The sequence below is a fragment of the Cetorhinus maximus genome, chromosome 8 (genome assembly GCF_964194155.1).
Source record: "Cetorhinus maximus chromosome 8, sCetMax3.hap1.1, whole genome shotgun sequence".
Taxonomy (NCBI): domain Eukaryota; kingdom Metazoa; phylum Chordata; class Chondrichthyes; order Lamniformes; family Cetorhinidae; genus Cetorhinus; species Cetorhinus maximus.
The window spans coordinates 51041301-51054812 of record NC_135886.1 but is presented as its reverse complement, the minus strand read 5'-3'; the positions used below and the strand labels follow the sequence as shown (position 1 = coordinate 51054812).

At 42.1% G+C, this 13512-nt stretch overlaps 1 protein-coding gene across 6 annotated transcripts in view; it reads right to left on the bottom strand.

Moving 5' to 3' along the window:
- Positions 1–13512, bottom strand: part of LOC144683621 (bile acid receptor-like) — a 191150-nt gene that overhangs the window by 26978 nt on the left and 150660 nt on the right. For all 6 annotated transcript variants that reach the window (XM_078546829.1, XM_078546830.1, XM_078546828.1 and 3 more), the window contains 2 exons: positions 12290–12389; positions 11093–11221 (listed from right to left, as the gene is read on the bottom strand). In XM_078546829.1, coding sequence (XP_078402955.1) covers positions 11093–11221; positions 12290–12389 — 229 coding nt within the window. The remainder of the gene's footprint in view (positions 1–11092; positions 11222–12289; positions 12390–13512) is intronic.

Below are 13512 nucleotides of genomic sequence, written 5' to 3'. Positions count from 1 at the left end.
GGTCCATAGAATGCGCTTGTTATTCCTACAGATGACTGAGAACTAGTGTTGCTGAAGACTGAGCATATCCAGGCAACTGGTCAGTCACATCTGTCACCTGCTGCAGGATTTGGCGCCACAGGGACATGGTGGGCATCCACTGCCAGTGGCTGTGAAAGCGACCGCTGCAATCAATTTCTACACCCGTGGCTCTTTTCAGGGCTCCACAGGTGACTTCCATGAGATATTGCAAGCCTCCACCCACAAATGCATCCATGAGGTCATGGACGCCATCTTCACAAAGGCACACAACTTGCAGTATTTCATCTGGGATCAGGAAAGCCAGGATGCAAGAGTGCTGGGATTTGCCTACATCTCAGGTTTCCCACAGGTGCAGGGTGTCATCAACTGCACTCATGTGGTGCTCAGAAATCTGTGGCAACATGCAGTGAACTAGGTCAACTGCAAGGGCATCCACTCGCTGAATGTTCAGCTGGTGTGCGACCACCACAAATGCATCCTGCAGGTCTGCACACGGTTCCCATGACGTATCTATGACTCCTACATTCTCAGTAGGCCTCAGATCCCTGATATCTTCCAGGGTCCAGAGATGTTGCAGGGTGCGCTTCTTGGGGACAAGGGCTACCTGCTGATGACGGCGGTAGCCTCGGAGTTCAGCAGAGAGATGGTACAACGAGGCTCATGCTGCAACTCGCACCTTGTTGGAGCAAACCATCGAGATGCTGAAAATGAGGTTCCAGTGCCTGGACCAGTCTGGTGGAGCCCTACAATACAGTCCGCAGAGGGAGTCATGCATCATTGTCACTTGCTGCCCCCTTCACAATCTGGCGCTGCTACAGGGAGAGAAGCTGGCTGAGGAGGAGATGGAGGAGCTGATTGTGGCCTTAACTCCACTTTCCTGCCTGTCCCTGATAACGCTAAACACCCCTAGCAATCATGATGTGGTGCAGCTTGGGGTGGTGCAGCATGGTGTGGTGCAGTATGTGTGGTGCAGCATGGTGTGGTGCAGCATTTTGTGGTGCAGCATGCTGTGGTGCAGTATGGTGTGGTGCAGCATAGAATCATGCAGCATTGTGTGGTGCAGGATGGTGTGGTGCAGCATGATGTGGTGCAGTATGTGTGGTGCAGCATGGTGTAATGCAGCATTTTGTGCTGCAGCATGGTGTGGTGCGGTATGGTGTGGTACGGCATGGTGTGGTGCAGCATGGTGCGGTGCAGCATTTTGTGGTGCAGTATGGTGTGGTGCAGCATGGCATGGTGCAACATTTTCTGGTGCAGTATGGTATGGTGCAGCATGGTGTGGTGCGGTATGGTGTGGTATGGCATGGTGTGGTGCAGCATGGTGTGGTGCAGTATGGTGTGGTATGGCATGGTGTGGTGCAGCATGGTGTGGTGCAGCATGGTGTGTTGCAGCACGGTGTGTTGCAGCATAGTGTGTTGCAGCATGCTGTGGTACGGCATGGTGTGGTCCGGTATGGTGTGGTGCAGCATTTTGTGGTGCAGCATGGTGTGGTGCAGAATGGTTCGGTAGAATATGGCGTGATGGAGTGTTGTGATGTGCAGCATGGTGTGTTGCAGCATGGTGTGGTGCAGCATAGTGTGTTGCAACATGCTGTGCTGCAATATGGCTGGGTGCAGTACGGTGTGGTGCAGAATGGTTCGGTATAATATGGCATGATGGAGTGTCGTGATGTGCAGCATGGTGTGGTGCAGTATGGTGACTCCTGTGTCCGCCCACCGACCGTACTATCACATAAGTCACACACGTGCGAGGTGCATGCCGGACGTCAACACACATGATTTAACGTTCTCCTGGGTCAGCCGCGCGCCCGAATCTAACACGTAAAATTCTGGCTTATTTATTTAAAAGTGTACTTGGGCATTTAAAATTTAAGATTTTCAGAAAAAATAGGGGACATGACTTTTTTCAGAAAACATGTTGAAAGATATTTGAGGAAAAATAATAGAGCACATTGTGATGCTTTGACAGGAAGTCATGACAAGCAGATCATCAAATTAACATTGCAAGACCTGGTTGAGTGCCATTTATTGGTGTGACAGGGAAAAATAACAGGCCAGGGTCGATAATTTAAGTTGAAAATCTCTACATGATTATGCAACCCATGTACCATGGAGTCATCTATGGTATAATGACTGTGAGATCCTTGTGGATGTGTGATGGGTTTGTGAGTGTATGAGTTGAGGGTGGTGAGAAGAATGACTTATCCTGGCGGAAAGGAAGAGATCATTCAGCCTCTTTCTGCACTGGATGGCTGTCCGCTCTTGCAGGGCATTGACATTGACTACTCCCAAGCCGGATTGGTGATGTTGCTGCCCCTCCTGCAGCCAGAGGGCTGTTCGGAATAACACGGCGGACCTCCACTGCATCCAAAAGACATTCCAGGAACGTGTCACTGAATCGGGGGGCTGCAGTCTTCTTGCCTTTGGGGCCGTGTCTTCTGTGCAGCAGTCTTGGGCTGGAAGCACTGAGAGGTGTACGCGTGGCTGTACTTTAAATATGGTGCCCGGCATGAGGAAGCGGTGAAGTGACGGCGTGAAGGGTGGATCAGAGGCCGCCCGCCAGCGAAACAGTGGGTTTCATCGAGTCATAGAGGTCTACAGCACAGAAAAAGGCCCTTCGGCCCATCAAGTCTGTGCCGGTCAAACAAGTACCTAACCATTCTAATCCCATTTTGCAGCACTAGGCCCATAGCCTTGTATGGCATGGCATCGCAAGTGCACATCCAAATACTTCTTAAATGTTAAACGTTTCCTGGGAATGCTTGATTAATGAGGCGGGATTGAGACAATACGGCATGAAAAGCTGCCATGTGGCCGACGGGTAAAACTGGAAGCAAATTTAAGATTATCATTTGGGCTCGCAGTTTGGCTCACTAATACATGCTAGAAACCAGATATATTCACACAAAGAGCCCTGTTCTTTACCAACAGAAGGAGCATGCCCACACATTACACCTTTTCCAACAAAACGAAAGCTTGGGGGACTGCCATTCCCTGGTTCATTCCTCATGGCAATTCCTTGACCAGAGTCGACCTGCCTGGTTTGAATTTGAAACAAAGACTTGGCAGTTAACAGTTAGTAGTTAACTGTTCTCTGCTCCATTCTCCCTGGCAATGCCTCTGCCAATCAGAGTTCACCTGCTAACCAATCAGCACTCTCTTCTCATACTGTATAAATTGTTGTTCTCATTACTGTTGGTTTATCTTGTGTAGTTGTCCAGATGAATGCAAGGTGAAAAGATTCAATAGTATGTCTCATTTTTTCAGAGATGCAATTATGTTACCACCCATTACTTATTCCAAGGCCCATACCATATACAGAATCTTATTTGGAACTGTTCTGCCCAGTTACAGATTTTGTAGTCTTTAGCTGCTTCATGAGGTTTAAATGAGGGAAAGAGAAAATTTACATGTATAAAATAATTTTCATGACCTCAGGACATTTACAGCCAATGAAGTACTTTTGAAGTTCAATTACTATAATGTAGGAAACGTGGCAGCTAATTTGGGCACAGCATGCTCCCACAAAATGCAGTATTGTAATGACCAGTTGATCATGTTTTTGGCTGAGGGATAAACATTGGCCAGGATACTGTTCCCATAGCTTTGCATTGTCCAGAATTTTTACAATTATATCAAATTACTGATTCTACCATTGATGTAAATTAGAAAAAAATAGAGGCTCTAGCATCAACCATGAATACACTCCACTCAGTTTTACCTTAAACTGTTAGAATCATATCTCTCAAGACTGAAGTTTTCTTTTACAAAATGGAAGGACCTGGCATGATCTGGTCATCTGGATGCTAACCTGGGATTTGTTTTTAAAGAAGGTCGTAAGTTGACCTTTGAACTGTCAATAACCAGGGCTCTTCCTAGAAATCACCTCACCTACTTGAGAAGGAGTTGTTTGTTTGTGTTGAACTGCAAAGTACTTTAATTAATGAAGCTGGGAGACAAAAAGGAAATCACTTGGGGGAGAGGGAAAAAAATTAAGTTGTGAAGCTGCTTGTTTTGAAGGCAGTCTTGTTGGAGAACAAGCTGAGAAAGGACGGCTACCTTGATTGGCTCCCTCTCTCTACCTTGCCTGAAATTGTGTGTGGCTATCAACCTGTAGCCAGAGAAACCTCATCTGAGTGTAACTAGTCTGCATTTGGACCTGCAAAGTTGAGACCAGTGGTGAGAACTTCCAGGCATCTATCGGGAACAGCGGATTGTCTTCACACAAGGGAACTCCAGGTTGACAGCATCAAGACCCTGTGGACTTTATCCTTTATTTTACAATGCCTATCCCCCAAAGCCCATCACTGCAGAGAGACTCTATCTGTTTCTCCTTTGTTTGTCTGCGTGTGTGTCTGTGATTTCTGGGAGAATTCTTTATGAAGGGGTAGATAGCTTTACTTCCCCACTACAATTGTGTGTTAACCAGTACTTGCAATTTGCTAAAAGAAAATTTGTTTTAAAATAAATTAATCATTCTGAGTTTGAAAGAAGCCTGCTCAGCGTCTCTTGTGTTCTGGGTACTAGAGGTATAGGTACCCAATTGGCCATTTTGGTGAGAAAATTAAACATCGAAATTAATGGTATGGCCTGCGGAGTAGTGGGTCTTGATAACTCGCACACTCCTCCCATCCTGGTTGTAACATAAATCGGGGGCTCTTGTGGAATTTTGAAATGCGGACAGTGGGTGATTGGACGCCGAATAATAATTGGTAGGAGATGAGAGGACAGAGGCCAGATTTCTTATACATTGGTAAACTAAAATGGCCTTGGAAGTTGCTAAGGCTATTTTACAGATGGAAAATGTAATCATAACTGGTTTACAGAAATTAACCGAGTAAGCTAATGGAATTGGCAGATAAACTGGAGTTAGATTAATCAAAGGGGCAAGGAAAGCAGATATAGTTGAGATAATAGTGTAGCATTTGAAACTGGAAGGGATAATAGAGAGACCACGTTCTCCAGGGTGGGGTGAATCAATTGAGTTGGCTAAGATCCAGTTGCGAATGAAGCGACTTGAACATGAAAAGGAACTGAAAAAACTTGAATTGGAGGAAAAAGAAAAGGAAAGCGAAAGGGCATTTAAGAAGCTGGAACTGGAATTTCAGGCAAGGGAGAAGGATAAAGAAAGAGAGGCAAAGGAAAGAAAGAAGGAACAAGAAAGGGACTACCGGCTTAAAAGGCTGGACCTTAAAAAAGAGGCCTCAGATGCTGAGGGAGGCTCTGATGGTGAAATAGCCACCTTCAACCCAAAGCCCAGTGGGGAGATTTTTAAGTTTGTGCAAGCCCTCCCAAGGTTTGAGGAAAGGGATGTAGAGGCATACTTTATTTTATTTGAGAAGGTGGCTAAGCAAATGAAGTGGCCAATTGAAACCTGGACATTGCTCTTATAGAGTAGGTTGGTGGGTAGAGCTCATGAGGTTTATGCTTCACTTTCAGAAGAGGTTTCTGTGGATTATGATGCAGTAAAAAAAGTTATTCTTAGTGCATATGAGTTATCCTCTGAGGCATTCAGGCAGAAATTTCGGAACAGCTTGGGCAGACCTATTTTGAGTTTGAGAGGGTAAAGCAAAGTAATTTTGACCGTTGGATATGGACATTAAAGGTAGAGACAATGTGTGAAGCTCTTAGGCAAATAATTCTCTTAGACAAATTTAAAAATTCACTTCCTCCAGTGGTTAGAATCCATATTGAAGACTAGAGGGTTAAAACAGCTAGATACGCAGCGGAGATGGCTGACAATTATGAACTGGTCCATAAATCTAAACCCTTTTTCCATCATCCTCACAAACCTGAGAAGGATAGAAGGTGGGAAGGTTAAAGGAAGGTAAGTAGCCAGGGAAGAGAAGGGACAGTTGGGAATGCTTTGGAAACTCCTCCTCAGGCCAGAAAGGAAGAAGCTGAGGATGGAAATGATATTCGAAGGCCTAAGTGTTTCCATTGTAACAAGGTGGGACATGTTCATGCCGATTGCTGGAAGTTGCATGGGAAATGCATGGGACATATTGGGGTACTTAAGCGTGATTCAGGACAAAGTACAACAGATCAAGTTGTGGCATTAACTGTAGCTGTGAAACCGAGTGTGAACACTGCTGTGAGTACAGGAGAGGTGAATTAGATACATGAGAGTTATAAAGACTTTATGTTGAGGGGAAAAGTAACCCCTTATCCCTCAAAAGAGATAGCTAAACCTAGTCATACTTCGAGATACAGGAGCCACTCAAACACTTTTGCTGGGGAGCACATTAAAAGCCAAAGTTTTAGTTAATGGTAGTGGTGGGGAATATATACCCAAACTTTTGTACCGGGTGCACTTGGAATGTGACCTATTGTCTGGGACAGTGATGGTAGGGGTTGTTCAGCAGCTACCCGTAGATGGAGTTGATTTACTCCTGGAAATGATTTAACTGGAGCAAAGGTAATAGCTTCTCCCATAATTGCAAAAATCCCAAGTGAGGTTAAAGAGACAGAGCAGTGACAGGAAAAGTTTCCAGGAACTTTTCCTTCACGTGTCATGACCTGAGCAATGGCTAAGCCAAGTCCATCATCAAAGGTCAAAGTGATACCACAGACAGATATTTGGCTGGCTGAAACTTTCTTTAAAGACTTAGATAATCCGAAAGAGATGTTTAACAAATCTCTAGTTGAGGCTCAGCAAACTGATCCAGAGTTAAATAAGAAGCACAATCAAGCCAAACTGAAACTGAGACTAAAGCAGTTCCAGAATGTTATTGTAGTAGAAATGAAATTCTAATGAGGAAGTTGAGACCACCTTGCAGACCTGCAGATGAAAAGTAGAAGCTTGTTCATCAGTTAGCAGTACCATCCAAATATCGTAAAGAGATATTACGGGTAGCACATGAAATTCCAATGGCAGAACATGTAGGGATATGGAAAACTCAAGTGCGGATAAGCCAGCAGTTTTACTGGCCAGGTCTTCATTAGGACATGGTGCAGGTTTGTAAAATGTGCCATACGTGTCAGATGGTAGGAAAACAACAACTTGCAATCAAACTGGCACCCTTAATTCCTATACCAGTTTCTGAGGAACCATTCAGTAGAGTGTTAGTGGACTATGTGAGACTGTTACCAAAAACAAAAGCAGGACACCAGTATATCCTTACCATTATGGATATGACAACTCAATTTCCAGAGGCCATCCCTTTAAGGACCATTACGGCTAAAGTAGTAGTAGAGAAGTTAACTCAATTTTTTACTCGATATGGATTACTGGTAGAGATCCAGTTGGATCAAGGTTCCAATTTTATGTCTAAAATTTTTCAGAACATAATGAGTAATTTGGGTATAAAACAGTTAAAGTCCACAGCATATCATCCACAAACACAGGGAGCTTTAGAGAGGTACCATCAAACTCCCAAAACAATGATTAAAGCATATTGTCCTGAATATCCCCATGATTGGGACAAAAAACTGGATTTTCTTTTATTTGCTATCGAGATTCACCAAATTAATCTACTGGTTTTAGCCCTTTTGAATTAATCCATGGACATGAGATTAAAAAGTCCTCTGAAATTAAAGTTTTTAGGAGAGAAGGACAAATCATTTATGTTAGATTATGTGCCTGTTCCAGGAACAGCTCACGGGAACCTGCAAAGTGGTTCAAGAACATCTTAAAGTTTCTCAAGGATGAAAGACTGGGCCGATAAGCAAGCTGTGACCCGAATGTTACAACTGGGGGATGAAGTGTTAGTATTATTGCCATTACAGGGGGAACCTCTGAAAGCACGGTTCAAGGTCCATACAAGGTAATTAAGAGGGTTAGTAAATTAAATTATTTGATAATTACACCAGATTGTGGGAAAATGAATTGGCTGTATCATATCAATATGTTGAAACAATACCATCATCGGGAGGAAGATAGGAAAGAGCAGGTTGTAAGCATAGTGGAGGTCAAAAGAGACAGTGAGAGTGAGGTAGAAGGAGACTTAGACAGTTCACAAATTGAACCTCCTACTATCCAGCTAGGTAACACTGGAATATAAGGATAGTTAGATACAATATTTTCAAACTTAGAGGTAGGACAACGAGAGGATCTAGTGAAGTTACTTATAGAATTTAAAGGGATCTGTAGGAATTAACCAGGGTCTACAACTTTAGCCACACATGGTGTGGATGTAGGGGAATTTTCTCCTATAAAGCAACATCCTTATCAGTTAAGTCCAGAGAAACAAGCAGAAGTGACAGCAGAAATTCATTAGGTTACAAAATCGCCTAATTGAGCCCAGTCAAAGCAGTTGATGTTCTCCTGTAGTGTTACTGCCTAAGCCTGATGGGTCAACCAGATTCTGCATAGACTACAGAAAGGTTAATGTAGGAACAAAAATGGATTCCTACCCAATCCTTCATACAGAAGATTGTATTGACAGGTTTGGTAGCGCCATGTTCCTTACTAAGATAGATTTGTTGAAAGGATATCAGCAAGTGCCTTTAACATCGTGAGCTAAGGAGATATCGGCTTTTGTCATGCCAAATGGGCTATACCAATGTTGAGTAATGCCATTTGGACTAGAAAATGCTCCAGCCAGTTTCCAAAGACTAACGAATCAGGTGATGACTAATGTTTCTAATTGCGTGGTTTACTTGGATGATATATTGGTTTATAGCAACACATGGGAAGACCATTTAAAGCAACTGGAAACCTTATTTAAACAATTACAGTCAGCAGATCTAGTAATAAACCTTGCCAAGAGTGAGTTTGTGAAAGTGCAAGTAACTTATTTAGGGCATATCATGGGGCAGGCACAAGTCTTGCAAAGAACAGCGAAGCTACAGACTTTAATGGAATTCTCTATTCCTGAAACTAAATGGGAAATCATGAGATTTTTATGAATGTGCGATTTCAAATTTGAGCACAATAGCAGCTCCACTAATGGATGTATTGCAAAAGAAGGCAAAGCTGGTATGATCAAGAGAGTGCCAGACAGCTTTTGAGAAGCTGAAGGCGATTCTAAGTAATGAACCAGTATTAGTCACCCCTAATTTTGCTAAACCCTTCAAGCTGGCAATTGATGCTAGCAACTTGGGGTGGGTGCAGTCTTATTGCAAGAAAATGAATCGGATATAGAGGAGCAAGTGAGGTACTTTTCTGAAAAAATTAAAATGGCATCTAAAGAGATACTGTACAGTAGAAAAGGAAACCCTGGGATTGTTTCTGAGATATATATCCGACATGACTGTAAAGAAACATTAATACACACTGACCATAACCCTTTGGCCTTTGTGGGAAAGTTTAAGACTCAGAATGATAGACTGTTCCGATGGCGCTTGCTAATACAACCTTATAACTTTAAGATTGTTCATATTGCTGGAAAAGATAATGTAATTGTTGATGATTTATCAAGAATGTAAATTGTTTATAATTGCCTGGAAAGCAAGAAAGTCAGAAAACTGAACAGATTCTGTATAAGGAGTGAATGGCTGAGTGAGTGCATGTTTGAATTCTGTTCATGTGTTGTACAAATCTTGTACAAAATACTTTGCAATAAAACCTATTTGGAAATGGTGTTTCATCTCTTAAGGACGGTGGCATGTTAGAATCATACATCTCAAGACTGAAGTTTTCTTTTACAAAATGGAAAGGCCTGGCATGATCTGGTCACCTGGATGCTAACCTGGGATTTTTTTTAAAGAAGGTCATAAGTTCACCTTGGAACTGTCAACAAGAAGGTCTCTTCCAAGAAATTACCTCACCTACATGGTACTTGAGAAGAAGTTGTTTGTTTGTGTTGAACTGCAAAGTACTTTAATTAATGAAGCTGGGAGACAAAAAGGCAATCACAAGGGAGAGAGGGGAAAAACTTATGAGTTATGAAGCTGCTTGTTTTGAAGGCAGTCTTGCTGGAGAACTAGCTGAGAAAGGAAGGCTATCTTGAATGTCTCACTCCCTCTACCTTGCCTGAAATCATGTGTGGCTCTAAACCTGTAGCCAGAGAACCCTCATCTGAGTGTAACTAGTCTGTATTTGGGACTGCAAAGCTGAGACCAGTGGTGAGAACTTCCAGGCATCCACCGGGACCAGTGAGGGAAGTTCAGGTCGACTGCGTTGAGACCCTACGGACTTTATCCTTTATTTTATAACGCTCATTCTCTAAAGCCCACCACTGCAGAGAGACTCTATCTGTTTGTCCTTTGCTTGTCTGTGTGTGTGCTGGGGAATTCTTTAGGGAGAGATAGATAGTTATAATTCCCAATTACAATTGTGTGTTAACCAATACTTGCAACTTGTTAAGAAGCTTTGTTTTAAAATAAATTAATCATCCTGAGTTTGAAAGAAACCTGGTCAGAGTCTCTTTTCTTCTGGGTACTGGAGGTATAGGTACACAATTGGCCATTTGGGTGAGAAAATTAAACATGTAAATTAATGGTACAGCCTGTGGAGTAGTGGGTCTTGATAATTCGTGTGCTCCTCCCATCCCGGTCGTAACAATACCCTATTACAGATGCTTTAAGAAGTACTTGTTCCTTTCTTCAATCAATTTCTTATCTCTTTCTAAATTTTATCTTCCATTCTTACTGAGCTTATGTGTGGAACTTTGTCAAAGACTTCCTGAGAGTCAATGTGTGTAATGGCATAAAGCTTTGGATGGTTGTTTGGAGAAGAAACCTCCTGAAAAAAAGTGATTTGTTGGTTTGGCAAGTACTTCCCTTCTCAAACTGTTTTCACTGATACATGTTAGATTATTAACATGCAGTTTTAGCTATGGCTCAGTGGCTCATCTCTGAATCAGAAGGTTGTGGATTCATGTCCCACTCCAGAAACTAGAGCACAAAATCTATGCTGACTCCAGTGAAATACTGAAGGGGTTCTGGCTTGATGAGACACAAAACTGAGTATCATTCTGACATCTCAGGTGAATGTAAAATATCCCAGAGCATTATTCAAAGAAGAGCAGGGAGTTCTGATGTCCCCAACCAACATCATTAAAATAGATCATCTGATCATCATCCCACACATATTTGTGGGCCCTTGCTGTATTTCCTGTATTAAAATGTGTACCCACCAAGCCAAGGGGGAAGCAGCCAATCTTTATTTAAATCTCCTATTACTCACCCTGGATAAATTGGTGACTAATCTGTGTGAAGCGCTGGTTGTACAGCTGTGCAGACCGGAGGAACATCACTTCCACAGTGGAACCTTTTAGCAACGCAATCTGGTCTTCGTGGTCTAATGTCTGGAATCCTGAAACAATATGCATACTACTGAATTTCCAGAGTGTAATATTCAACTTCTTATTTACCCCATTCAGAATAAATAAAAAGCAAATCATCAACAACAAAGCCAGAAAAAATTGTTTTGAAAATAATTTGTTTTATCTTAAGTTTAATATTTTTCAAATGATATTTCTTTATGAGCCATTTCTATATTTAAAAATAAATAAAATATTTTCTTTTGTCCGCATGCATTTGCTCAGCAAGGTAAAGAATGGAAGCCGCAATGGGGAAATGGTAGCATAGTGGTAATGTAATTGGACTAGTAATTTAGCAGCCCAGGCTAACACTCTGTGGACATGACTTCAAATCCCATTATGGCAGCTGGGGGAATTTGAATTCAATTAATAAAATCTGGAAATGAAAGCTAGTTTCAGTAGTGGTGACCATGAAACTATTGTCAATTGTTGTAAAAACCCATCTGGTTCACTAAAACTCTTTAGGAGGAAATCTGCCATCCTTACCTGGTTTGGCCTACATGTGACTCTGGACCCACAGCAATGTGGTGGCTTCTGAAATGGCAGCAAGCCACTCAGTTCAAGGGCAATTAAGGATGGTCAACAAATGTCAACGATACCCAGATCTCATCAAAAAATAAGAAATAAAAAGAAAGAATCTTAGGGTAAGATTGTCTTATCCTATGAACCTGGGGAATATTCAATTCTCCCCTTTCTTTCATGTGACATGAAAGTCCAGAATCCTCTACATTGCCAAGGAATTTCCAAGGGAACTCCCAGAAAGCACAAACAAGGGGCACATATATAAATGAAGCAGGAGGTCTCAATGCGGCATTCTACCTAATTTTGATGGATATCAGCTTGGTTCAGATGATCATACATGTACTTCCTAGTCAGAGGTTTGTAAGTTGCTGTAGATATATATTAAAGAGATTTGCTGTTAACTCTGATCACTGCATTGCAACAAAAATGGAGCATTTCTTGATTTAATACTGTTGCATGGTGAATTGTTGAAAAGTTATTTGCAGGCTGTGTTCCCATTGTATAATCAGTGTAACACAGAAAATTTGAACCCTTCTTACCTGGCAATCTTTTAGTAAACTCCACTAATACTTCAACATGCAGCGTGGCATTCTCTGTGAGCCGGAGGAAATCCTCCACAGGATTTGCAAGTTCCAGTAGCTGAATCATGAAGATAACAATGGTATCAGAAACTGCACACAATGCTTTTTTTAAAAATAAGATTAATCGTCATAATCCCAAAAGAGAAATATAATGTATGTTGAATATTTTTCTCACAAGCGTTATAATAACCAGTGTGAACTATCTTTAATCCTGTACCACAGAGGAACTCTGAACTAGACTAAATTCTATGCTTTTACAGTGGAAAGCAATATCTTTCATTCAGCAATCTTCCACCACAGCATTATGCATTTTGCAAGGTACAAGCCAATACATAGACTATGCGGAAGCATCATTGGCATCCATCCGTCTATGTGAGATGGTAGATATGCAGCAAATCCATTGGCGCCTGCTGCCAAGCTGAGGCACACTATTTGATATTATCAAAGTCAAAGATATTCTGTTTGGCACTGAACAAAGGGTAAAGCTCAAACATTGATTTGTTTCTTTAAAATGATGGGATGAAAAATCTTGGGCCTTTGTGCTAGGGATAGGTGGCTACTATTACTTAATTTGTTTTGTAGTGAAGCCAGCACAAACTAGGTGGATGGAATCTTTTCTCCCTTAACTATGTTATCTAGTGTCTTATCAGTCCAGTCTTTCTCTGGAACAAAATCATCAACTTCTATTGTTTTTTCCTTTATCACTGCCTTCCTGCTGTTCCACCTCTTGCTGTTCTACCATTATCTAGTCAGGTTGCAGTTCTTGGGTATCTGAAAGGAGAAAGGTACAAGGGTAGGTTTGTGCCGAGGGGAGTGGGGGAAAGCAAAAGGTATATGCTTACACTAATACAAGAACAATGTACTGTGGATGCTGGAAATCTGACAAAAGGTCATTGACCTGAATTGTTAACTCTGTTTCACTCTTCACAGATGCTGCCTGACCTACTGAGGATTTCCAGCATTTTCTGTTTTTAATACACGCTTACACCCTCTGCAGTTTGTAAGAGATTATGGGATGGGAGGGAAGCAGGATGTGAGAGGGAGGATTAGGTATGAGGAAAAGTTATCTTTGATGGTTTCAGCCCCACTGCAAGTAACAGTTTCAGACATGACCACTCCAATGATGACAAGCACCATCTCCTCCATTGGGTAAGGGCATGCAGCCATGCCTGTCCCTCACC